This window comes from Haliaeetus leucocephalus, unplaced genomic scaffold (genome assembly GCF_000737465.1).
Source record: "Haliaeetus leucocephalus isolate CR32 unplaced genomic scaffold, Haliaeetus_leucocephalus-4.0 Scaffold450, whole genome shotgun sequence".
Taxonomy (NCBI): domain Eukaryota; kingdom Metazoa; phylum Chordata; class Aves; order Accipitriformes; family Accipitridae; genus Haliaeetus; species Haliaeetus leucocephalus.
Window position 1 is genome coordinate 6,602,925 of NW_010972886.1, and position 27,743 is coordinate 6,630,667.

Sequence of the window (27,743 nt, forward strand, 5' to 3'; positions counted from 1 at the left end):
GTGGATGAAAGACCATGATGTGTTTAGCTCCTGATGTTTGAGAAAGGGATGCCTTCCTTCAAAATAAACCTCAGACCACCCAAAAATGATAAAATGAAGAAGAAAGAAGAAAAAAAATCCCAAACCTCTGAGATATACTGGCTGGAATACTCACTAAAACGTCCTAAAGGTCAGACAAAGCACAGAAAAATGGTTTTAAAGAACACTTCCCATCTTTCAAGAGAACAATCATGAAACACAAACCTTTTCAGAGCAGTACTATGGTATGATGACAAATATCATTAAGAGCTTCTCAGCAAAACAACAAACAAATCTCAAGTGCTAAAGTATCATCTGTTGGGAACACATGCAGAGACATCGTGGCAAGGCTCATTAGCATAAAGCAACCAATAAAATATATGCTGCAATAACTATATTGCTTTTAAATTATTGTCTTTCACAAATTGCCTAAAACTCATGTAACATTAAATAAGGAATCAATAAATTCCACAGTGGAGCAAGAAAGGCACTGTAACACATTTATACCAACATAATATATGAGCATAAGACTTTTTACAGCTCCCTTATGGCTATATTGTACTTGAGTTCTGCTCTAGCTTCATTTGTGAGAATACCTTTATAACACACATTCATTACCTGTTGAGTATTGCATTTTCTAGCACTTATTAATTTATTCATCACAAATTAGCAAGGGAGCAATTTCTGACTTTTAAAGGAAGATCAATTAGCAAAAGCAGATAGGAAACTTTTTAGTATGGCTTCATGATGCAGTTCTCCTGTAGCCATCTGAAAAAGGACACAACGAACCCAAGACAAAGTTTTGCTTGCTGGAAAGGTAATTCTGCATCAAGAATTTGCTTACTTACTTGTTACTGGAAATGGATAGGGGACAAGCACAAGGCTGACAGTCACCCGGAGAGCCTTGGACAACACCATAAAATCCCAGCGCACATCTCTCACAGTGGTGACCGGCAGTATTGTGCTGACAATTCTGCAGAGGAAGGAGACAGAATGAAAGCTGTATTTGATAATTTCGAGAAAGCAGACAATATTTTGTTCCCAGCCTCAGGGATTCAAACTTATTTCAATTCATAATTTCTCTCTCCCTGATATGATTCACAGTGGGACTGCTTGCTTTAAGCATCTATCAAATGCCTGCTGAGTTATATATGGGTTTACAAAGAGAAAGAACAGAGGCCTGTAGCTAGACAGATGTATCCTATGGAATTTCTTATCCCATTCATCCTTCCTTCCCTCTTTTGTTCCAGCTGTTGAAGCAGGAGAAATAATCAATTAAAATTCAATCTTACTGTATGAGGTCACCTGTAAGAGCAGTGTTGTGTTTCTTGCACAACACAGGGTACATTGCCTCTTTAGTTTGCAGGTATCTAGTTTTTCTTTTTACACAAATAGTAATTCAGAGGAAAAAAACACTGCATAATCTAAACTCTAGAAAATCAGAATGGAAAACTTTAAAGGTAGATGGTTTGCTTTTATGACCCCCTTGAACTTTGACACTTAAGCTATTTAAGCAAAACTGGATTAAAATATTGTCCTCTATTTTTTATACATCAGTTACACAACTTACGAATTTTACATTAAGATTAACCTAGTGCATAGGTTCAGAAATGTAATACCTGACAAATTGATGTTTCAGAGTCACACATAGTACTGTGTCCATGACACTGACATACAACACAGGCACCTAAGGACTGAGCAGGTGTCCTTCCCGCAGGTGGAGATGGAAGCCTATAAAATCCCGGAGAGCATGACTGCAATAAAAAAGATGCAGAAGAAAACAGATCATTACAGAGTGGACTGGGTACAGGGAGCATTGCAAGCTCATCTTTCCAATCATCAGTTTTTACAAGTTGTGAAAAGAACCTGACAGGCTTCCAGCTGTGTTACAAACAATATAGAGTACTTTACAGATAACAAGAGCCAGCCCTAATTGGAAACTGCTGAAAAATCCCTGGAGCACTCCACTGGCACCAGGCTTTTCATATTACAGCTTGAGAGACCTTTCATTCAGATGCAGAACACCTCACTGTTCTCACTGTGCATCAAGCATCATTCCTTTCATTTCTTAAGAATAAGGTTTGTTTTTGAAATAAATTTTTTGCATGGACTGTGGAGAGCAAGCACGATGATTCTGTTTCCTTCGCCCTTGGTGAGTTTTTCAGGTTTGACAAGCTAATATCTGCCTACACACTGTCTAATGGATAACAAGCAAAAGCCAAATGATAATAGTCAAGAAAATGGCTGCATGGCTGCATTATTTATAGCTATATAATTTAAAGACCACCGAAGTACAGAATTCAGAATATTAAAGGTTTTCCATGTCTTCAGACTATCAGCCCTGAATGAAGTTTATCTATCACTAAGTCTCCTCTACCCCATCTGGGCAGTAAAATTCTGAGAGCAGCAACCCAAAAATTACTAGCAAAGCTGACACATGCAAAATCAAGCACTTGATCTTTATTTAAGGCTTATTATACAAATCTATTAAAGTGTCTCCATAGCTCCCAGAAAGCACACAGCTATGGCAGCATAAAAATACAGAGGACCATTTTGGTAGTTCAGACCATAAGAGGTACATGCATACAGAGGAGTCACTTGTCCCACATATAAATCCCACCACCTAGTGGTGCTAGGAGCCTATGAAAGCTCTCTGATGAGGTCATTTCCTACTGTTGACCACAATTTCTGCTTTTTTTGGAAAGAAGGGGAATAGTACACTTTCCACACAGTAATAAAATGGATGCAAAATAAAACAAAAGAGAATCTGGAGTAAGTAACTTTTCATGATCAAAAGCAGGATTCTTCAGTCAAGCACTAGCTGACTGACATGCTACATTCTATTCATATGACACCACTCTGACAGTTTTATAATCACTGCCAAAACCTCCAGGAGTCTAAGTTATGGAAAAAGCATAAACACAATTATTTTCTTTAGAATCACAAAGAAAGTAATCTAACTCACTTCTGCTTTTCCCCTTTTATTTTGACTTAGACTACATTAAGTTCCCTGAAGCATAGAAACAGTCTATCTGCTTTTTCATGGTTTGTGAAGAATTCCAATTTAGATAAATAATCTCAAATGAAAGTAATTTTGTTTCTTACTACAATTTCCTAATTTTCTCCTCCCTCTCCATCCCCACAAGAGTCCTTGTCCAAATATGGTACAAAGCACAGCTTTACAAGTTCTGAGTGACTTTAGGATCAGAGTATAAATACATGGTACATCCTCATCTCTGTTTTTTCTGATATGCTACTGACACCCTTCTCATCTATTTCGATCTAAGCATTTCTGAGATGAAACAGGACACAGACAAAAGATGAAGCAGACTACATTTTTCATTACTAGTTTGGAAGTTTTTCAAAAGTAACCATTAGGGAAACTCTTACCACTGCTTTTTCAGCCTGCTACTGGATTTAAAATAAATAAATAAATAAATAAGTAAATGTCACTTCTAGTAAAAACTGCTGTGCACATAGTCCTCACAATGCAATTACAACATAAATCATGAAATAGCTATATATACCCTGTTAGCATTTGCTTAAAAAATGCCTGGGTATCAGATGCTTTTTTCTCCTGCTAAAACTAAATAAACCTTCACAGAACACACCATAACCTTCACTGAGCACACTAAAAATAAACTAAGTTATGAGCATGTGAAGATCGCACAATTAAGCGCGAAGTATGAAGGTTGCAACTGAGACATTTATTCCAGCCCCTGGTGGGTGTGAATTAAAATAAAGTTCTAATTACATTATCATATATTTTCCTTTGAAAATGCAATTTGTTACAGTAATTTAAAAAAATAATCTCTACTTCTGAGCAAATGCTGGAGCCTGTTAATTTCTCATATGTGTATTTACACACATTCGGGTGTATGCTCTTACCAAAACAGTGTGCAAAGAAAATTACTTCATTCACTTCCTTGCACACATTTCCTACAAACTCACTGTTCCTGTTGCCTCATTTGCTGCGTACACAATCCTGTATAACATCTGAAGGGAGCAGAGTTCTTGCAGATAACAAGGAATCTTTCCCTTCATTTACTTACTCCAAATTTTCTCCCACTGCTAGCTTGGGGGAACCCTTTACAAGATTCCACTTTTAGTCAGGATGTCTGAGGGATTTGCAGAATACTCGCAGTGCTGTTCCCTGCTACCTCCACCTAGCAATTGCAATAAAGGCATTTGGAATTGCCAGTGCTGCTTAAAAATGAAAACATGGTGTTTTGCACATAGAAAGACTGCCAGTCTCACCATCAAGAGCACAGACAGTCAAAAATATTAACTTCTATACGGCAGTTAATGTATTACGTCTTCTCTGGCATCTATCATAAGATCCATTTTACAAAAGCACACAAGTCAGCTGGTTCTCTGTAAAACTTGGTACTTTCGAAATATGCAATCTTCAGCATGAAAACAATTACATAAGTAATATACTGCATGTATAAGGAGCACCAAGCTCACTTAGTTGACCAGTGACTAGTTTTCTCCCAGTTTCTCCCAGTGTTCAATGAGTTAGAAATTTACGAGACTTCAATGGTTCAGGACAAAAGTTTCCATTAGTATCAGATCTATTTTGTTTTATTTTAAGACACAGTGATTCAACTGCTTCTAAGAATAAAGTAAAATATGCTATTTGGACCACATTCCAGAATTTCTGCTCCTCTTTACAAGCAGCTCCATCGCTTATATAAGGGGTACTGAAATTTGATAGGAGGCAAGCTTTTGTGTATGGACTGAGCAAGATCTTCTTATGTGAGTCCTACACCAGCAGTGGAAGAATAATTGTGGGAGAGTAAAATGGAAGGATATCTGCCAGAACTCAGTGGCCCTTTTCAATGTATATTCATAGGTCCACTTAGCCAATTGGATAAATTATAAGCATTCAGAAAACTGACTGAATATGCACAGTAGACATTTCCTCAAGCTTTGAAAACATCTTCCACAAAGCTTCTTTCATGAAGCACAGACATGCTACAGAATGGTTCTCATCTACATTTTTAATGCATTTGCAGTGCTATTTTGGGCAGTCAAGCATGTAAAATGAAAGCAAAACAGACAACTTTCATCCTATTAGTGTTTGTCCACAAAGGCATGCTACCGGAAGACTTTCAAGAGGAAAGAGCAATGTGAGGAATCTACAGGTTCTCAACTACGAGCTGCCTTTTTGACCAACTGTTCAGAATGCACTATTTCAAGTATTGCTTTTGCAATGACTTCTCTTCTTAAATTTTGTTGTTGAGTTATTCATTATAATACAAACATCTAAGAAATCAAAATTGAAATGTTGTTTAGCTTTTTTTTCAAAACAAAATATTTCAATCAATCATACAGCTTTATATGGGAATTTAAATGTCAAACAAGGCAAACTAAAAAATATGGAAAGCCTTTACAGAACAGAATTTTAACATTCTCCATGGCTCTGTTTAGAGTGCTTGGTGCTACAATTTTAATAACGTTCTTTTAACTTCTTTTGTTTTGAATTTGGTTTTATACTTTATTTGGTGGATTTCAAACTGACAGATATTTAACTTTTCAGGAATAAGTAGTATGTAACCTTTAATTATTCATTATTACAAATGTTAATTTGTAGTTTACTTACAACTATCAATAATTCATAGAATCAATTGTTTGTTTGGTTTTTTTTAATTTGGCATAGAGGTTTCCTGTGTTTTTCTCCCCAGATTCTGTGAATTGTCATCATGATTAAATGATGCCTATAGTTCAGCCTTTTGGAAGATATATCGTAACTGTATTGTGTATTATGACTTCACCATAACATAGCACAATCTGTTGTAATTACAAACTGTAATACTATTACAATAGTATTATACCCTTATCTGTCCAAAAAGGCTTGATCAGTCAGCATCAGTCGCACAATTCAGCCTCAGAGATGCTGACCCAGTGAAGCTCACTTTCCTGTATTCTAAGTATTTGAGTCATCACCATGGTTTCAGTGGCATATTTGCCTAAAGCAAAAAAAAAGTGCTTAAAATTCCTGTGAGAGAGATAGCTGAACAAGAAAGAATATAAGTAATTAAAGGTGAGTTGTTGCTAGTGAAATGAATTCACACTCTAATTACTTATCACACCTTACTAATGAATGGATCGAAGAAGGTATAAAGACTTTTACTGGAAGTCAGGTTAGTACTGTACCTCACAAGACAAACCAGAATAACCCAACGGGCAGTCACACTTCTCAATCAAGTAAGCCTGAGGAGTCATCCCAGACACAGGGCCACCTTCAGCAACTTCCATTGAGATCTCAGAAATCCTGAAAAAAAGGAGCAAACATATCTAATGAGATTAGTCAAGCACTAACTCAAACCCAGTTAGTTCATAGTCTAGCTGGCATGGGAGAAAATGGTCTTATTTGGCTGTTTGTAGGGTTCTTGATCTACAGGAGGCAAACAGCACTATTTTTGCCTGTCCTAAGGAAATAACAAAGCTACAACGACCTCCAGTCTCATTTTCCATTTCTAGGCAATAGTATAACTTTTCTCTCCTGCTTGATTCTATCTCTTCTTTAATCTCTTTTCAGCCAAACTATTAACAAAAGCTCATAGCTGATTCTTCATTTGGAGGGACTCATTAAGAAAATGAAGTCACATGCTAAATGCAGTTGCAGTTCATGATTCTCAGAGGTAAGGCAATAAAACTGTTCACTAAATGAGTTTTTAATGAGGCAACTATTTAAAAAACTAAAATAAAATCTATCCTCAGCAACTAAAGCAACGTAACAAGCTCTAGAGCAGACTCCAAAGATATTGGACATTTGCCTTTTTAGCAGGAATTTTAAGATCTGTAGCCAGATACCTTTTTTTTTTCCTTAGGACCATTTAGACACATAAACAGTTTAAAGCAAACAAGAAATCCTACCACAGAAGAATCTGCTAGTATCAAAAAGCAATATGCTTTATGGTAGAGCTTCTGACATTTTAACTTTCCAAACATTCGTTTGATTGCATTAATAATAATAACCTTGCCTCCCAACCACTCCCTGTCTTTCCAACATGCATGCTGACCTGCCAAGTAGGGTTGAGTACATCATGGACAGCAAACATAATATCTAATGACGTACGCTTAATCCTAATGTACTGCAATGCTGTTCTTTTAGCTTACTTCTTCATTTTGGGGGTTTGTTAGTTTATTTAAATGAATGCTATGATCTGGAACCCCTTACTGTCTCTGAGAAACAAAAAAGGGTAGAAGAGTGTAAATTTTAAAGCTTCAAATACAATGCCAACCTAAGAGAAAATGTCAAAGAACGTGTGAGTAACTAGCTGAATAAATGTTGATAATGCTGCTAGAGTCTATTCATTAAGTGTCTGTGCATAGGCCTAATGCAGAGGAGCTCACGGAACTGCTCATCTCCTCATGCTCATAGTCCATTCCTCTGTTCCCAAACCTTGATTACTGAGCAACGCTCCTCTTCTGCACATTGGCTTACAGGCACCAATGTCAGGATGACTGTAGGAAAAGCAAACGCCTACTGCTGAATTAGATGAGAGTTTTGTGATTGAGTTTAGGTGATCAGACCCATACCTCTTGATATCTTGTGTCAATGCAAAATCCCCAAATCATCTAATATCCTAAACCCTGTGCTCTCTTCTTACTACCTGAAGAAACGGGTTCAGTGGAGCAGGGAAACTGAACAAAAAAACTCAAAGCAAATAAAGCCAGGTCAAAACAGAAGACTGAAAATAAAGAGGGCAAAACTATTCAGATCTCGTATGTAAATGTAAGCTTGCGTTGCAATGTCTGTACATTTAATGGAAAAACAAGATGAAATCTGCCTCCCCATCACCTTCAAGGCTAAGGCAACAGTCTGTGTGCTGCAAAAAAACTATTTACTGTCAGAAAGCTGTATTTACATAATAATAAACTCTGGGACCACAAAGCTACCTGTTGTTTGTGTGAAAATGTTACTTAAGGAAGGTCAGGCTTGGTTGATTCTTGGAACATGTCTAATAGGCAGCAGTCCAACAACTGCTACCTGATCAGTGTCAGGGATATTGAAATAATTCACAGTCAAATTGAAAGTATACTTCCAATGCAAACTAATTTATTATCACAGCCTAGTTGCCTGAAAAGCAAAACAAAATCTAATAAAAGAAATGTTTCAATTTAGAGCAGTGAATGTGAAAATGAGGGCAACAAAATGAACAATATAGGAGAAAAATGTTTGGCTTTGGATTCTGAGCAGAAATCTCTAAATCACTAGTAATGCTGCAGCTTTGAAGCAGAAACAACATTAGCATCGCTGCTAAACTATATAGCTAATACAGCGCTAACGCTAGAACTAGGCGATTTTTATGTTTCCAACTGCTGCTGCTGCTTTGACTTTATTTTAATATGCTTTTCCTGTAGTTTATTACTTATCTGCAGCTTTAAACTCTGCAACTGAAATTAAAGCACTATTAAAAACCTTAAAAAAATTAAAAAGACTTAATATATAATATTTTCCTCCTTCCATCCACAATTTCTTTTGCTTTATACTTTTCTACTATGCACAGTCAGGTAGAAAGAGATGATTTACCAGTTTAGAACAGGGCCCTTATTTAGAAAGCACAACACACTCTATTTAAACAAATACTTTATTATAAGACACTTAATTCAAATGTATGTTTAAAGTTGAGCATGAATATTGTCCTTTAAAGGGTCTCAGCCTATTTTTAATAAAAGCCTTCAATTCTTACGCAGGCTAATATTTCACTAACCTTTAAAAACATTTTTGGGGATTTATTCTGTGATCTTAAGCAAAACTTCCTCTGAAATCATTCAAGGTGCTAACTTGAAAAAAATAATAACGTATTTCTGCTGTTTATTTTCTACTTAAAGTCTTAGATGCCATGTGATGAATGCTACCTATGCAACTAGACGGATCATAAAAAAATCTATTCTAACATAACCACCTCCAAAATCAAATACAGTATTATATGCAAGGTTATGACTTCAGAGGGAGAGTTACCAGAAAGACCAGATGAACTCTTTCCTAAGTCCTGCTGTCATATAAAATGTCACATTCTGAAATGTGATGCTGTAAAAATACATTTTGGTTCTGTACATGCCACCTTGCAAACCTGCCCTGAAACTGAAAAGTCCTCCTCTGTTCTGTTACATGCCTCATTACTAGGTAGCCTTGATAAAATGGTGGCGTATTACAATGCCGGTCTAGTTCAGTCACAATGGCCATATGCACCTCAGAACAAAATCATGAAAAAGGATGTTAGTTTTCATAACTTTGCTCATGATGCTTGTGCTGAGATAGTATTCAATTTTTGCTTCCACAGCTGAACTAGAATCTGTAGTGCATAAAGGGAAGGGAAGGGAGAAACAGACACAAAACATGGATATGCTGCTCAAACTTCCCATGTCACATTGGAGTTACTTTCATAACTCCTTCCATGGGAATTTTTTGTGCTTGTAATCCAATATCCTAAATGGGCTATGCAAAAAATAAATGAAACCAATGTAAAACATTTATGGCATCTGTTGTTAATATTTAGCACCTAGCCACTGCAAGCTAGATGAATATTTTTCTGTAGATGATATATTTTAAACAGAGACAGTAGCAGCAACAATGACTATGTTTTCTGTCACACAATGCTGCAAAGTTGCATGGTATCTGCCCCTACTATTCACCCTCAAACTCCAAAGGTCATGTTCTCATAGACCTATTTGTAACCTAGAAATCTAGAAATAATTTTAGCCTATCACTTTTATGATGACATTCACTGTTATCCTCTGAACACTTTAATAATTTTTTCTTGAACTCTAGTATCCAAAACTTGATGCTTAGGCTTTATTAGTGTTGGGTGGAAGTAAAAGATTAATTTTTTGCACTTTGCAGGCCGTATCTATTTATACTTGCAGCTAGAATATTAGCATTTCTCCACAAGAATATTATTACTGAATCATGGTCACCTGGTGATACATCGTAAACAACAGAACCCTATTTGAAGAATAGGTAACTCAGCATTGTTCGTTGTTTGTTCAATTGACTACTCCTTTCAAAGTGTAAAATCTTATAGTTGACCTTTAGATTCCAACAGATTTTTGTATTATTCCTTTCATCTTGCTGTCCGATGTCCACTTCAAATTTAGTAAGCATTACCTTAATTTCATCATCTAACTGATTAATGAATAAACTGAAGAGAAAATGTTGAATATATCTGCCCCTAATATATTGGATTAAGTAGCATTTCATTAAAGGAGTACTCTTTCATCTTTGACTTCTTACCCCCTTTCCCACTTGCAAGAGAAAATTCCTTCATAGGCTAACATTTATATTTCATTACAGCACCATGTTTTCATAAAGTAGATAATACTTTGGGTTTGTTTCAGGAAGCGTGTGCCTAGACGTGTTTTCTGTTCTAGGATCCTGAAAATAAAGATTTCATTTGCCTATTGTGATTTAAATTTTCTATTGGATAAAATTTCCCTCTCCTGCACCTTCTGCTATGCTGAATGCTAACTCCTTCTGTCTTCTCAGCAACTGCTTATAGCTTATGTTATGAATAAAAATTCTGCTGGGAATAGCTGGGAGCTCTGTCAGGTTATCTGTGACTACTGCACTATTTTAAACCACTGCATGAAACAGTTACCTGCTCTGCCTCATGATATTGCCATGAGTAGCCTTAATAAGAATGTAATGAACATCATACAACACATTCAGGAAGTCTTCCCGGGATACAGCTCTACTTGGTCTTGAGTCATCTCTGTAATGTTTCCAGGTGAAATCTGCCTGGGATACCGTCCTGTTGATACCTGGGTCATCATGGTAATATTCCCAGGGCACAGTGTTTCTGACTCTTTGGTCATCACCATAATATTCCCATTCATGCTGAAAGACAGTAATACAAAGCCAGATTATTAACAGTACTAAAAAGAACCAGGTGCTTAAGTTCTGGGGAAAAAAAGCAGATGGAAACGTTACCTCTGTCATCTCTATCTCATGCCTTGTCAGCTGCCCAATCAGAGGAGCAGCCATATGCCGGACAATAATTCTTGTATGAGTGGGAGGCCCACCTCTTATGATGACTTGCGGGTAGTAAGTAGTAAAACCCGTCTCTTCTCGTGCTTCAAAGTAGATTGCATATTTCAGCTTCCCTCCGTAAGTGGTCAGCTAACAAAGCAAAACACAAAGTACAAAAAGAAATCTCACTTTCAGTTAGACAAAAATAAATTCCTGGGCATATGTAGGAGCTAGATGCATTCTGCACCTGTGTGCTGTCTGATGAATGTGCATGTAGTAGAAAATAGCAATACATGCTTGTGGAACTATCTGGGGACAAGGGCTGTGTTCAAAAATACCCATCAGCAATTTGTTATTGTACTACACTAAAAACAAAATGTTATCTATTTCTTTATATGTGCCTTGGTGCTCCCCTAAGCTCATGTTTAGAGAGAGAAATATCTAAACTTTCCCAAGCCAATCAAAGAAATATCAAAAGTGCAAAACAAATTGTCCCAGAGGCGCGTAACAATATCCAAAAGGAGGGTTACTTCAATCATTTTCTCGTATGTAACTTATAAAGATCAGGCATTTTTTGTTTAAAATGGAGAGAAACAAAAAGTTACAAGAGAGTTATATTAAATTAATGAGGCTTAATTTTTCAAATAACACTTTCATGAGAGAATCTATCCTGTGGAAAAATATTACATGTTACTGTCTGTAAATATCTATTTTAAAATAGTTTTTATGGAAGAGACTTATGAATTTCCATGATAACAGAGCGAATAATTTTTAATAATGGAATGGCATTTATTTTCTTTTGAAGTACCTTCCACTGTGTGATGACATGCTTATTGGAAGGGAAAATAAACATTCCAAAATACAAATATAAGATTAAAAAAAAATTTTATATATATATATATATAAATCTATGTCAGAATTCAGTGGAATTTTATGTTTACCTTTCGTCCCTCAAACTGTTCTGGAAGTCTCCAGTAAACAGGTTCTGACCGAAGATCCTGCATCACCTGTTCTATATTTGCTACTATTTCAGGAGGCTGGAATGCAATCCCTGAAAGTGTGCTGCGCTGAAGCTTTTCATCCACCAGTGGCAGAATCATTTGCTCTGGCTTCAAGGTCACCTATGCATATTCCAAAAAAAAAGTCGAGAAGAAAATCAAGTCTATTTTTCCCCCATGAAGTGTTAGGTCTTTAAATTCTAACTCTTTAAAAAAATTATTTCTAGGTAATTTCATTTCACATCATGAGCAATTTGTCACAAAACAGTCTTACTACTACTTTAGGTATAAACAGTGATAATAATGACTTCCCCCCCAAGCCTTTTGCACCTTGTCCTCATGTTAACAAAGAACGTACTAGCACTTGTTAAAATAGTTTCATCAGCAGGTGATCCCATTAATTTTATTGAAGCGATTTTCACAGTGCTATTTCAGTCTCGGGCCTCTTCTGTTCGGATTGTGAGACGTGTACCTTAAAAAGAAGCATACTTCTCACCAACACTTATTATGCATCACTGGGGCTGTGGAACACAATGCCTAATCTCCTGGTACTTTTATACAATATTCAAGCTAAGTGTTCTCCAGGTAATATGCAAAGAGTGAGGGCTCAGCGTTTCTGTAACTCTAAATTCAGATTTAATGAAAAATATAAGGATGCCACTTAGATACTTGTAATTTTCTTAGACTTGTTGAAAGAGTCTCAACAGCATTATATAGAAATCATTATTTTGATCAAAAACTGTAGTAAGAGTCTTAGTAATTCCATGAAGATGAAAGCATCACAGGAAGTGTGTGAACAAATGCAAAGGGCTGGTATCAAAATTGCCTTCTCCCAAAGAGTGACGAAAACAAAGAAAACAAATGCAGAGTCATACCATAGAGCAACAGGCTGTTCACGAGATAGGGATCAGGTAATGAGGAATCAAACCAAGCCCTGTACTGTACTTTAAGCATCTTGGTATTTCCATTTACAGCAGCGTCTATGGACTGATCAGACATGGAAGCATTCCTAACATTGCCAGCCCTAAGTGAGATTTCCTGAGTTCTTATCATAATCATATTTTACTGTTTACTACTTTAGACATCAAGAAAGTGGTCAACACATTTGAATTTCAGATCAGCCTTGCTTTATTGTCATATAAGACAGAATTTGCTTGCTTAAACATGTCTAATGCCATTTGCAGCACCTGAGAGTATCTGAAATAGCCACCAGCAGCTGGCAGAACCCAGTCTCACTCAGTTTACAACTCTGAATCAATTCTGAAGTAGATCAGAGTACCAAAAACTAGATGAGATGTGGACGTACACTTGTTTAGATATAAGCATAAATATGAAAGGAAATTAATTAAGAGACACAAAATAATCAGGAGTTTTAAACTACGTTTCTGCTTTGTGCTGCCACAAAGGTCAAAGCACAATTTTCCAGAATTGTTGCTGTCATGGAACTTGATTAAATTTTATAACTTGTTAGCCTTTTAGAGCCTTTCATCTCCAGCCTACCAGCATATGATGGGCAAAACTGAAATAATGACAAAAACTGGGTCACATCATGATAAATCACTTTATCCACTGGGAAGGGAAAGAGGTGCTATTGGACTGAACAATGAAGGAGAGATCGGGTGCTATTCGTATTATTTTAACTGAGAGGTATGAACTCTTTAGTAAGAGATCACACCTTGAAGTGATAAGCCTCAGGTATCCTTAACCAATTGATGCTTGTGCATGACAAGGCAGGGGCTTTGGATGATTTGCATTAGGCAGACGTTCCCTCTATGGTTGACATACTTTCTAGCAGAGATACGACTGACCATACACGGGCACTGAACTAGTCATTTTCCATTAGAAATAGCTCCTCCAGAATGTAACTGAGGAGCTGGCACAACAGCAATGGACAGCAGTGGTCTCAACGTGTGTTTTGCGCTCATTGTACAAATAAATGGAGACATCCAGTCTGCCTTATTTGTCAGTCCAGCATAGGTCTCAAGGCCCTCTTCCACAAAAAGGTGGAGAGCTCTTTATTTGCTCTGATGGATTATACCTTCCCATTCTTAGATTAAAATGGAGCTTCAACAAGCCCTTTTTAACCACCAATTAAAATAAACAGATTAATTGAACCATGGGAAATCTATGCTGGACAACAAGCATCTGTGACCCATGAATACACCTGGGTAAACTGTGTATTATATACCAGAGATTATATTACAATGTACTGAACTGTATAATTTCCCCACATGACTAGCTTGCCCTTTCCTGGGTTTTAATAGCTTTACTTTGGCTTGACATCAGCTATCCTATCACTGGTTTTCTTACCTGCTTATTTACTTTTAATGCCTTGACTCTGATTGTCTAATGGAACATACCGCTCTCTCCGCTTCTTGAAGTATAGAGAGGAAAATGATTGCTTAAATGTTTGGCCATTTTCTAGCTACCTCTCAGTACCTGACTAAAAGATGCCAGCAGGAAACAACATTATCGCATTACATGGCTCAGCAGTTTCCTACTTACCCACATGCGAATCAGCCCCCTTGCCTCACTGCACTGTGTAGTCAGGCCAAAGCAATAGCAACTGCTGCAGCCAAGTAGGTTTCTGGCAGAGAGACCAAATGTACCAGATTTGCACCTGTCACAGTGGACACCTTCCACATTAACCTGGAAGAGAGAGAACATTAAAAAAAAAAAAAAAAAGAAGTCAAGCTTTATTTTGAGGTAGTAATAAGAAAAGGAAAATCATACAGTAATTATAATAACAGGGTACAGAAAGAAATAATAATAAGTGTAAGGAAATATTCAAGGAACTTTCGAGCTTCTTATCACATATGTATGCAAACATATACAATTAGTGTAATGGAGGCATTTGCATTTGTATCCACTGAGTAGCTCTGAGCAATGGATGCTGGCTTCAGACTGACAGTTGTAAGCACAGAAAAATCAAACGGCACTTTGGGCATGACATGCTCAATAACTGATTGATAAGATAAGAAAAAATATGTCCTTCTGAAATTGCCAGGGTTAATCAAGCCTTTTGTTTAATAGGAATTAGCTTTGACAAGTTAGAATGTTTAAAGTACAGTACATGTTCTTGCTGAGAAACATATTTTAATGGAAATATTGTAGAGAAAAGCTTTCCCCTCTTTGTGATTGTTTTCCACATCATTGAACAGTATTAACAAAGCTGAAATGTTTCACTGTTGTAATGTCAATGCTTTTATTTTCATTTTTCAATTAGTCCAAATAAAAAGCTATACCAGATAGGGCCAGATACACAATAATTTATGCATAGCCTTTTAAAACCATTTTCATACTAAGACAAAGGTATTTTTTTAAAAAAAAACAACAATATGAAAGCACTGGTTGTCCCCCCTTTTTTTTTCCTCTTGAGAATAATGTGAAGAAGCCAATCTAAAAAACAAATTCAACTTTCCAAAGCTTACACAGGAAACCAACATTATCCCTGAGGATTTGCCATTTTTAACCCTCATTTCCACATGTAACTCTTACACTGTATTTAGCTTAGATTTTGCTGCTTTTTGTCAGGGCTGACAAAGGGGCTCCTGAGCCTTTGAAAGCTCATTTCTGCAGCTATACCAGCAGGTTTAAATGGGAACAATTACCATTTTATAAAAATCTAGCTTCTTAAATATATAACTCTTTCAAAAAAGTTACACGAAAGGTTAACCAACCCTAGGTTTAAATTCAACCGTAGATTTAAATTCTGGAAAAAAAAAAAAAATCTGCTGACTTAATTCAGTAGTATTTGTTCATTTTCTGTCATAAATTGTGACTTTTACTTGCTTTGCATTTCGTTTCATGTCAGTTGCAGTTTCTTATCATTAATCATCAGCTAAATATATACTGTTAATTTGCACTCACAGAAACACAGAAGTAACTATATCAGCCTTAAAGAATCAACAAAGAAACATTTCTATTTAAAAACACCATAAACCCCCATTCTTTCTGCTTAGTGCTTACAAGAGCTACAAGAAAGACACTGACATACTGGACCTAATCCAGAAAAGGGGCACCAAGATGGTTACAGGGGTTTGAGCACATCATGTATCAGGAGAGGCTGAAAGAATTGAGATACTTCTATTTTTCCATTTCAGAGTATGACATAGGACAAATAATGCTGAGTTTTACTCAGATGGTCCATGCGATCAACTCGCTCCAGTTTTCTTACGGTCTCACCATCAAATGAATCAGTATTTGTGAAATAGAACATGATGTTTTCTGTTCAAATACACCAGAAAAATGGGAGCATGGTCAAGCAGTTTGCATAAAGAGGTTGTGAAATCCTTATCCTTGGAAGTACTGCCTCAGCAATGTCTTTCAAACAAGGCACTGGAGTAGATTGACCTCCATAGGTCCCTTCCAATCTAATTTGTTTTACAGTTCCTCCATTGAGTCTATTCTTTAAAGGCAGAATGAAATTACTGGTGCCCATTTATCAAAAGAATTATCTGGCAATTCAATCATTTAAATTCATCCTTTCATTTACTAGCTCTTTCTGTCAATACAGTCTCTAAAGAAGAAGAATGAATCAAAAATCACAGAAGGAATCTCTAGAGGTCACTTCTAAAAACCTCTTCCTTGAAGCACGACTATCACCAATACTAGATCAGGTTACCCAACGCCTCTTTCTAGCCAATTCTTGAAAACCTCCAAGAATAGGGATTTCACAACCTTTCTGGATAATCTGTTCCAGTGCTGCATAATCCTCCTAGTGTTTTATTTACCTAATGTCCAACCCCAAATTCCAAGCTGCCATTTACAGCTGTTGTCCTTTGTCACATCTTTTGCTACTATCAGAAAGGACTCGACTCCATCAACTACTCTTCGAAGTGGCTATAGGCTGCAACTGCATTTTCTCTTAGCCTCTGTTTTTTGCAGACTAGAAGAGTCCAACTCTCTCAGTATATCCTTACAGATCATCTGCTCTAAGTCTCTTTGTAGCCTTTCTCCGGATCTTCTCCAGTTTCTCAACAACACTCTTGAATCAGGTCCTAAAACTGGACACCACTTCCAAGTGCAGTCTTACCAGCACTGAGTAGAGGGGGATAAAGATTTTCCTCTGCTGGTCATGCTCTTCGTGATGTCCTACTTTGCAGCTACATTGGCCAGTACAATCAACACATCCAGCTCAGTAGGCAGTTTGACTTACTTACAATGAGAGTATGTGGTTGGCTTATATTCAGTTTGCCATTACCCAGAGCCCGTATGTGCTTTTCAGCAGGATTACCACTCAACCTTTTTCCTCCCAAACTGTGCTGATTCGTGAGGTTACTCCACTCCAGTTCATGACCTTTCTATTTTCCCAATCATCAAGTTTTTCAAGGATCCTCTAGACTGTAGTTCTACTGTTCAGCACGTCAACCTCTACCTCCTCCAAATCAGCAATATTCTCAAATCTGCTGATGGTGAATTCTGTCATCTGTGTCACTGATGAAGTATTGGCTCTGGGGTACTCTGCTTGCTAGCTACCAACTGCATGTCAAACCACCGATTTTCAAACCATGTAAGTGTGCTGTTCTTCCAAGAACAATTCCAAATAAGAATGCTGTGAGTGATGATGCCAAAAGCCTTTGCTTTAGTGATCCTGAATTGGATGCATTCTACTTAGAAGAACAGATACTACTGCAGTGAATTCTACTCATAAAGTAATCAGTATTGAATCCCTCTAAGTCAATGTATTATAAAGAACTAGCACTGTGGCATACTGTTATTACTGATGTGTTTGCTTTTAATTTGCCGAGTATCTGAACAAGAATTGTTTTGAATGGGGTTAAAATTTCAACAGCTGCGTAAAACCAGGAAGAAATACAAAGTGAGAAGAGAGCCTAAGAGGATGCTATCCTGGCAACTGTTAGTGTGTGAAAAAGCAACTGATAAACACTTAAGTCTTTCTTTATGTTAGGCTCCTCCCACAGCAGTTAGCAAGTGCACCATGAAAACCAACGAGATTTGTCTGCATGTATTGTTGGAACAGGCAAGTACAAATATCAATGAATTTTGGAATAAACTTCTCAGAAGCTATAAAATCAGCTTACAACCTTCACTGTCCTACCTTGCAGCTGCATTGGCCAGTATGATCAATGCATGAGCACTTCGCCAACTCTGTATCACAGCTCTGTGGATCAGTCCCTGCCAGGAAGCACTGACAAGCAACACACTGTGGATAATTCCAGTAACCCAACCTGCACTCGGCACATTTATCCCCAGAGAATTCAGGGCGGCAGAAGCAACAGCCTGTATTTAAGTCACACTGAGAACTTAGGGCTCCAACGAGGCTGCAGTCACAGGGCTAAAAAGGAGAGAAACAAGGAGAAAATTGCAATTGTGTTTCTGAAAAAAAAACCAAACCCAAAACAAACAAACTCCCAACAAAAAAGCAACACACCTCTTTCAAGTATCTATAAATAAAGTGCAGCAGTGAATTTCCAAGGTCTGAAGGTAAGATACCTGAATTATAAGGCTAGGCATTTATCTTTATTCAACAAGCATCAAGCAATTACACTAAATACATTTACAACAATGTTTTCTTTTTGAACAGATATTACTTATCACTGATAAGTTAGGCAGTGAAATCAAATAAATCTAAAAGGTCAAGGACACTGGGATACTTTGTGGACAAAATTAACTTGAAAACTCTAAGTGCCCTCTAAAAAGTACTTTCTGTGTAAATCCTCTGCAGGGCGTGTTCAGACCACTTTGCTAAAACTGGAATTGCTCAGGGGCAGTGGTCCCAGTGGAATCTAGTTCAATGTTTATTACTCATTCATCAGACAGGTAACTATCTTCTTTGTACAAACAGGACTCTTAGATGACAGTAATTTACATGGTAAGGGATAGAGATTTAGTCATGTGGTGTACTGGGAAGTAAACTTGCTCATAGAATGAGACTTGCACAGGCAGGTAAGGATAGAAATAGATGATTTGCCAGGGGGTCCAGATATTGAATACAGAAGTAAGTAGCAGGGAAAGCTGCAGGCTTCCAAAGAACAGAAGAATCGCTCAGTGCTATTACTGTGACTGTACTGCAAAAGTTAGCACAGGACATTTGCTGTGATCACTGGTGTGACCAGAATCTCATATGGAGAAGTTCAGCTTGCAGAAGCAAACTCGGTGCCAGTAGTTCAGGTTACCACAGTAACTGACATGGATAGACTTGCTAAAATTAAGGACACAAAGCTGAAAAAGGGAGGAGGAAAATGTGGATTCAGTTTCTAAGCAAAACTGTTGGTTACATCAATACTTACAGCACCTTTCTTCTGATCTGAAAAGACCATTTATATAGAAGGCGATTATATGCAGGAAACATTCAAATTCAGTCTTGACTGAATGCCAGAGAAACTATTTAACTACTGGTTAAACGTTAGACTGCTAGACTACTACCTAACCTAAGAAATAAAACCTTCTGACAGAAAGAACCTTATTCTACAAGATACATTTGAAATAAAGCTTAGAAAGCAAATTGTTCACCATACACAGAAATAGCTTGGACTGCAATATCAAAACCTAAATTACAATCAGATGTTATGTTTGTTTTGTGAGCAAGCAGTTTTATGCAATGCTCTCTATCCCCCTGAGTTACGACAGCCCTGAAAATCTACTACAAAGAGTGTGAGCCGGAGATTCACATCTCACTTTGCAGAAATTAGCTGCAACATACTGAAAGAGATGTGGGCTGATAGATCATTATTAATTTAGATGGAGCCATGGAACTGTCATACTAATGCATTGACATAAAAGACAATCAGAGAATATACTCCAGAGCTCAAACAGAGGTCTTCAACCTCATTAGGCTGGTTTCAGAAGCCAAGAGTCTATATCACAGCAGCACAGCAGAGGTTTCACAAGAGGAGTTTTCCATACATACAAAAAAGAAATCATTCTCGATAATTAGTTTGCAGCGTGAGCCACATGACAAACACCCTTTTAAGAAAGAGTATTAATGGTGTATGACCATGTTCAGTGGTATCACAATTAAGGCCAAAGTAAATTTGTTCTGCAAAGGCACTGTCAATTACCTGTAACTATACATCTATATAGATTGTACAATACTGTGGTAATCTCAATCATGTTAAACACAGCTATAATAAAAGAAACCAGGCTCAAGTGGGACACTGCCTCAGCATGACAGCCATATAAACAGGGTGTTTGGTGTTACAGGCTGCATACCTGAGACAGAGGGTCTGTAGTGCTCAGTAACAGATTGCCAACACTTAGACCACAGTGACACCAAAACTCACAATGCAGAGACAAACCATGATTTACAAACCTAAAATTGTGTTCCAGCTACAAATTCCTGTATTTACCCCATGGGAAAGAGGCAACACACAGAGAGAAAACAGAGATCCACTCACCTTGCAGCCACTGACAATGTCATGGCCCCAGTAGTTGGGTGCACATTTGTCACACATCTCTCCAACAGTATTGGGAGGGCAGATACAGTGGCCACTGATGGGATCGCAGTTATCACCAAAATGTGAACACTCACAGGCTTCATGGGAGACAGAAAAAAATAAAGCAGAGGAAAAGTTACCCCTATATGTGACACTTGGAGAGCAGACCCTAACAGGGTTTTAAGATCATTCCACCAAAACCTTTACCGCACAGTGAACTCTCAGTTATCTGCGGACACAGTAGAGCAGGAAAGGTAGGGTAAACACAGAGAAACCAAAGCGAATGCAACACAGGTTAACTGAGGTTGAAGTAACTGCAATGAGGACAGAATGGGAAAAATAAAGGCACCGACTGCAGAAGCGCAGAGATTTCTGAGATGGTGCACTCACGTGACATAGGTGTGGGAGTATCGCTGTACAATTTCTGGGCCCATGCTGTCTCCTGCAAGAAGCCACCTGACTGCCTCTGAGCCCTCTATGCAGGGAACCTGCAGTGCATTTAACCTCTTCTACCAATCTGAGCCAACATCCTTGAATTTCTGCTGCTGTAAACAGACTTTTCTTAAAGCACAAAAAAGGGTGTTTCAGTTTCTTTTTCCCATTCTACTCCTTTTTTTTTCCAGATTACGTGTATTCTGCCTTGGGAGGACATCAATAATGTGCCTCTTCACAGGAAACCGGGATTCTTTGCAGACTTTATTCAACTAAAAATACTTTGGTTTTGGAAGTGGTTCTAAAAGTGGTCTTTATCCTTAAAGAATTATTAAGTGAACAACTCATTGGTGGCAAATGCAGATTCAAGGTATGTAAGTGGTAAGTAGTTATGGGGCACAAGACACCTAATTGCTTGGAGAAGCAGAACTGGTGCATAGTTATTTTCATACCCACCGTCAACATCACCCCTGAGGTCAGAGCAAAAGCATCCTAAGCAAACTACGACCCTCTGAGTGATAATCTGTTCCTTGGAGTGTTTATAGGGCAGTGTAACATAATGTTCATTACCGAGGGCTGTATTTATGTTCATTACTGTAGGAAATACTTCAATGCAGAGTACAACTAGAAAATAAGAGATGTGAAAGGATAGAACTCTTTTATATATATATATATAGTTCAAATAAGAAGTGACCTTTATTTTTCCCTGTCAATGCTTTCAAAATAAGGTTACTGATGCAAAGAAGATAGTAAGTTTTGCCTCCACCATGCCAGGAACAAGACTTTTTGCATGTGACAAAATCTTTTGACACACTGTGGCTTGAAGATGTTTCAGAATACATCTCTCATTGGGAGACTGAGGCTTTCGGATGTGATGGCTCTTCTGTGGGCTTCCAGTTCTTACACAAAATTGGTTCAAAGGCATGGAAAGGAAGAAAGTGATACACCAATATTTTTTGCATTTTTACTTTTACCATCATAAAAAAGAGTATCGAAAAAATATAACACATTTGTTGCAAGCAGTAGTGAAATAGAAATCTCTTTTCTATCTTTGCTGCTAGAATGTCAACGCTAACTGATAGTGCTTTAGGGCTTTTTTTTTTTAGGCTTTATGGTTTTTATTGCACAAGAAAAAAATATCAAATTATATTCCTTTTGGATAAATGCTAGATAAAAGAGATCCAATATTTTATTTGATACTTAACTGTCACTATGGAATTCATTTTTGTGCACTTTCTTCGTAGCACAATTTAATACACTTTTATTAAATTTCTCATTTTCTCTGTGATTCATAATTCAATTCCCCTTTTTTGTCATTTGAAGGAATACATGAAAAGCGTACTAAAAGTAAAGGGGGAAAACCCAGCATTTTGAAAACAGCATTCCTCGCCATCTGTTGTATTAACTTTGGAACTTCTAAAAATCTGAATTTTCTGAACATCTTTAGCTGTTGCAGTTATATAAAATATTTGATGACCACAGGCAGATGAATTTCTATTTAAAATATTGTTTAGATTTGCACTACTTTCCCATTTCAACACTGTTCCTTAAACTGTCATTTTGAGTTTGCCAAGACAGCAGTTAACCCTCTTATTTTCCTTCCCCAACTGTATGAAATTAACAACATTTTGTAGTATTTCACAATAATGATGTGCTTTTAAACTGTGAAATGTTAGAATAAGAGACTAATCATGAAGATAAACTACAGTGTTTTTTTCCCCTCCATATACGTGTTAAGGGCTTTAGGACTATGGTTTATTTCAAGCTCTCTCATCAGTGAGCCTGTGAACCAATCTTTCCCTTTTCCAAAGTACCAACGTGTTTGCACTTTTCAAGGCAGTAAACGTTTTCTGAGCCCTTCCTTCCCATGGGAGACAATAGCATAGAGTAATGTTTTCAAATATATCTATAATCCAGCTTGGCTCAAGGTTTATCAACACTACAGGTGAAATTGAATTTTGCTGCACAGATGTGGGTCTTGAGGCCTTGATGCTCCTTCCATTAAAAAAGGGAGCAAAAAAAGGCAGAGAGCTAGGTTTGCTGATTCTGCTGCCATTCCGGATGAAAAGGAGGAAGTATAGGATACTGGGCATGGTGATTTCTGCTTCTGGAAAGAATACAGTTTATGCCTGAAGAATAATAGCAGCAATACCCTTGGCTTTATAGCACTCTGCCATCAGTAAAGAATGCTGCAGAGCCATTGCCGTTCTGGTGTCCCAGCAGCCAGCCACACTAGACAACTATGTCTCGTGTGATCACATCTAAATGAGTCTATGAGACTTTAAAAATACAGTTCTATTAGCAAAGATGGATATTTCCTTGTGAAGAGACCTATCGGTTAGTTTCTCTTCCATGTAGCAGTCTGTACTGCTTTAAAGACAGGAAACATTCATTTCAGTGTCTGACCTAATGTCCAAAAGGACAAATATAAATGTAAAGAAGTGGCTGGATATATTTATGTCTGATGCTAGAGTTTCAGCATCTGGAAAAGCATACTCTTCATGTGTTTACACAAGGGACATAGTCGAGAATTTTATCTGAAGACCTTGTTGTACACAAAAAGTATACAAGCAAGACCCTAAAAATTACTGTATAGAAATTTAATAAAAAAGGACCAACCATGTAAGGACAGTGAAAAGGTTTGGGATAAAACTAGAAGCAAATGGATTTTTTTTTTTTTTTTCTCCATTCACATCCCTTCAAGCTGATGTGCTTTGGCAAGGACCTTAATCAGCCTTCTATGATACTCTTACCATAACCAAATTATAGGAACTTCATAGAAACTTTTTTGGCAGAAAGTACTTGGAGAAAAGGACATTCCCATTCCTTCTAAACTTGGGAGATTAGCCATAAACTGACCTTAAAATAGCAGGAATTGCTTGGGTCTTTTGTTCTTGCCAATCACCAGCCTTGCCAATTGACTGATTTACAGGGCTGTCTATGAAAACAGCTACCTGTCAGGAAAATTTGTTAGGCAATCCAAAACCAGCCAAACTAGAATCTTAGTAATAAATAAATAAACAAACAAATAAATAAATCTGCAATTGGCTGCTAAGAATTCACATACGTGTACAGCCTCCTTCTTCAAAGTTGTAAAATCCATGAGCACAGCGGTCACACTTCTTTCCTGTCACTCCAGGCTGGCAATAACACTGTCCATCTCCATTGCAGTCGAAGGACTTGGAACCAAAAGAGTTGCAGTTGCAGGGAACACACCCTCTTGAAGACTGTAAGCCAAATGTTTCAGGCTGCCACAGAGAGAGGAAGAGCAGTTAGTACATGGAATGATTACCAGGAGAAAAGAGGAAAAGCTGAAAGTGTAGGGAGATCAGGGTGGTTCTTAACTCTTCATCACTGAAATACTACTCTTAACACTTTGAACTGTAGTGGTAAAACACTGGGGCAAGGGCAAGAATTACCCTACACAGCCAAAAAGGAGTAAAGATTTCAGAATGTTACCTGATGTTATAATTAATGTTCTCCAATGTAACACATTTCCTATGAGGTTGTTTCCATAAGCACAATTCCCACAAGAAATTGAATGTATGTCAGCGCCATATACATATCCCATGTCTGGGATGTAAGATTATGTCAGGCAGACTTTGATGCTAAGAGAGTGAATTCAAATTCTTAGATACGAATGGAGTTCGATTCAACCAGAAAGTCTCTGAACAACTAGATTTCACCTCCTCTGACCAGAGGCAATGTCTGTATACAGTGTTCTGTAACTCAAGGGCATTTCTTTTGAATGATATTTAAGAATAACTTTAGAAGAACATAGATATAATGTATTTGTGTACATTACAAGCAAATAATGGGAATTACCTATTTTTAAGATAAAAACTCTCTCTTTGGGTTAGGTCTAAGACTAAGATAGAAGTAATCAATAAGCCTCTGTTTCTCTTGTTTTCACTTTCTTTTTTGCACTGAGTACTGTAAAGTTCCTACAGAACCAGAATAGATGTTATCAACCATAGTAATAAATTTCCTCCTTAACTCCACTAGTGGAGAGCAAAAAGTATATTTGTAAAGAGGGGAAGACATGCTCATTTGTATACTGTAATAGGGAGTTCTGCATGGGTTTCACTGCACCAGCTAACAGAGGAGCAAACTAGGAGCAAACTATACTTGATAATCAAATTCTGAACTCAATCTCGAGCTAGAGTGATTTAAAATGGGAGTCCTCTTCTACCTTTTATCACGTATGATGATTTTCAGAGAATATTGAAATCCAAAACATACTACTAACTTCACTTGAAATTGATATTACAACATTTAATAGTAAAAATCTATCAAAGACTTCACTAGGAAAGCAAAATGTTAAAAATGAGATATTAAAAAGATCACTGCTAATGAATATAAATGGAACAAAGGGGAAAGTATTTACTTTTACAATGTACTACTGTGTGACCCAAGCATGTGGTGTTAGATTTTTACCTAGTATACATCAGTACAGATTTTTCAAGTCAGTGGAGCTGCACTGACTTACATTTTACATGGATTTGTTCCACAGTGGAACCTCTAACGTCCTGTGTAGGTGAATTCCCAGAGACTTCAACAGGTTTCCATGTAAAAGTCCTGAAATCTGATCTCTGAGGTTAATATTGAAGTTCCACATTTCCACAGAGAATCTGCTGATAGGTGTCAGAATACAGGACTACATCGACAGTCAGAATTTGGCCTGAAGAATCATATGTACCTAAGCAAAAGCTTGATTATACATATAATAAAGAATTACCCTGATTTTCATTTACAAGTTCTATATTGAAATGTTTTGCCAATTACATACTTCTGTATGACAAAACATGGTATATCAGAAAGAAAGAAATACTCAAACTCATATAACTAAACTCCAAGGTTCAATTAAATATACCAGCTATCTCTAAAGGTTTCTTTTCCACAGGAAGAAACACACAGAAATGTGCATATGGAAAAATCTCAGGACAGACATTCAGATTAATGCAGTGAAGTAACCATTGCGCAGCATGCATCTCAGTTCTCAGTAGAAAGTTTGATAGGATCTAATAAATTCTGTTTATAAGGGTGAAAGCCAGAAAAAGTCTGATATGCTAGCACTCCACACTGCATGAAGGAAGAAAAGATCACTAGCATGCTGGGTTGTATTTTGTGAAGAGCTCTGCACAAAGACATTTTGATCAGTCATGCAAACCCCCAAGATGAACCCCCAAGTTAAGCCCTCAGCAAAGCTTGTTTACACGTAGAAATTCTAAGAACCATATTTACTGAATAAGAGGTAAGATCGTGGATGACAATGAGGAAATAGGATGAATTTTCTGAATATGTTATTGTGTCCCTGTATCAGTGTATGTATGTCAAGTGTTTGTGTGGGCAACGCAGTGATGTAATACACGTTAAATGGGTAAAAGCTCATGTTCTCCAAGGGAATCCACAGGAGCAAATATGGCATGAGTCCTGGCAGCTAGCTGAGGAGGAAAAACACTGCCAGGTATTTTTCAAACAGGGTGTGATAAGTGTGGAGGTCTTGAGTTGCAGGGAAAAAAACAACATCCCTAAAACACTGCTCTATTAGAAGCAGTTGCATCATACTTACTTCATTTTAGGAAATAAGTTGCTTTGTTGGTATGTGATAAACAACAAACACTTCTGTCATTCTGGGCATTACATTCAAATAATGGGCACTTCACCCGGTTAAAAATGGCTCAGATAACTGGCCATATTCACTAATGAGAACTCTTAACACCAGTTATGTTTGATATTTTAAGATTAGATCTTAACGCTTTGCCTGTGGGGTTGATCCTTCCCACAAACTCCTTAAGCTTTTGGTTCTTGAATTGTTAGAAGAGGAAGTCTTATCCTGCTGAAGGCCATGACAATCCCACTGATTCCAATGATATATGTACACCACCCATACATTTTGTGCATACCGCTGTTGATGGTGCTGCTTTTGGACTTATTCTGGTATTTGACTTCTGGCCTATGTTTTCATTTGCACTATGAGAAGCACTAGGAGTAGGGAAGTATCCTAAAAGGCTGCTTGTCTTCTGAGCCTGTCTGTTTCTTGATAATTTCGTACATTGTAGCACAGGTATTTAAAATACAATTAAAAAAACCAAGCCTGTGGGAGCTCCAAACACAAGCGAATATGAGATTTCAGCCCATGCAATGCACACAGTTTCTGATTACCGGAGCAGCAGGCCGATAAGCACCCCGTGGGCACCCACTGCCGCTGCTGATGCTCCATCTCCGAGGGGGGACTCGGATCTGCTGACTGCTTCGTGCATTTTCTTTCAATTTAGGCACCTGTCTGCTGATTTCACAGTGTCTGCCCATGAATCCTGATTTGCAGATACATCTTCCTGACATATCACATTGCAGTGACATGGATCCTAAAGCACTGCAGCCACAGGGTATACAAAACAGCTTTTCTGGGGCCCAGAAGTAGCTGGGCTTTAAGAATGAAAAGTAAACACTGTTAGAAAGTAAAGATAATGAAACTACACCACATAAAAGAGTACAGGAATAAAGATAGTAGTAAACACAGTAGTAAACAAAGATTCCAATCAACCACCAATACCGTATTAACAAGCTTGAGATATTTGCTGTGTATGTTATGCAATCTGTGCAAACTCCATTGATACCAATGATTTTTCTTTGAACGGACTCTTTAAATAACTGTTGAAATTAGAGCGCGAGCAAACCACTTCAGAAATTATGCAGTTTTAAAGGGTGAAAATGATCCTTCTGATTTCTGCAGAATTATTTATGTGCTTTAAGTTACACACACATGGAGGTGTTCTGAGGACACAGGCCTAACCCGCAAGTCCTCACGCTGAAATAGAGAAACGTGCAGCCAGCTATAACATATTCCTTAGCAGCCTGCAGACAACTCTCTGAAAGTTTATGAAACACTGGTTTTTGCAGTGGTTTATGAGA

At 37.5% G+C, this 27,743-nt stretch overlaps 1 protein-coding gene across 1 annotated transcript in view; it reads right to left on the minus strand.

Moving 5' to 3' along the window:
• The window catches only part of LAMA2 (laminin, alpha 2), a 282,120-nt gene that overhangs the window by 105,170 nt on the left and 149,207 nt on the right, over nucleotides 1-27,743 (minus strand). Inside the window, exons 21-30 of the mRNA XM_010575039.1 lie at nucleotides 23,896-24,076; nucleotides 20,358-20,494; nucleotides 18,059-18,295; nucleotides 14,503-14,646; nucleotides 11,941-12,120; nucleotides 10,961-11,149; nucleotides 10,629-10,768; nucleotides 6,178-6,295; nucleotides 1,638-1,772; nucleotides 867-991 (exon numbers count right to left, since the gene is read on the minus strand). Of these exons, the coding sequence (XP_010573341.1) occupies nucleotides 867-991; nucleotides 1,638-1,772; nucleotides 6,178-6,295; nucleotides 10,629-10,768; nucleotides 10,961-11,149; nucleotides 11,941-12,120; nucleotides 14,503-14,646; nucleotides 18,059-18,295; nucleotides 20,358-20,494; nucleotides 23,896-24,076 (1,586 nt within the window). The remainder of the gene's footprint in view (nucleotides 1-866; nucleotides 992-1,637; nucleotides 1,773-6,177; nucleotides 6,296-10,628; nucleotides 10,769-10,960; nucleotides 11,150-11,940; nucleotides 12,121-14,502; nucleotides 14,647-18,058; nucleotides 18,296-20,357; nucleotides 20,495-23,895; nucleotides 24,077-27,743) is intronic.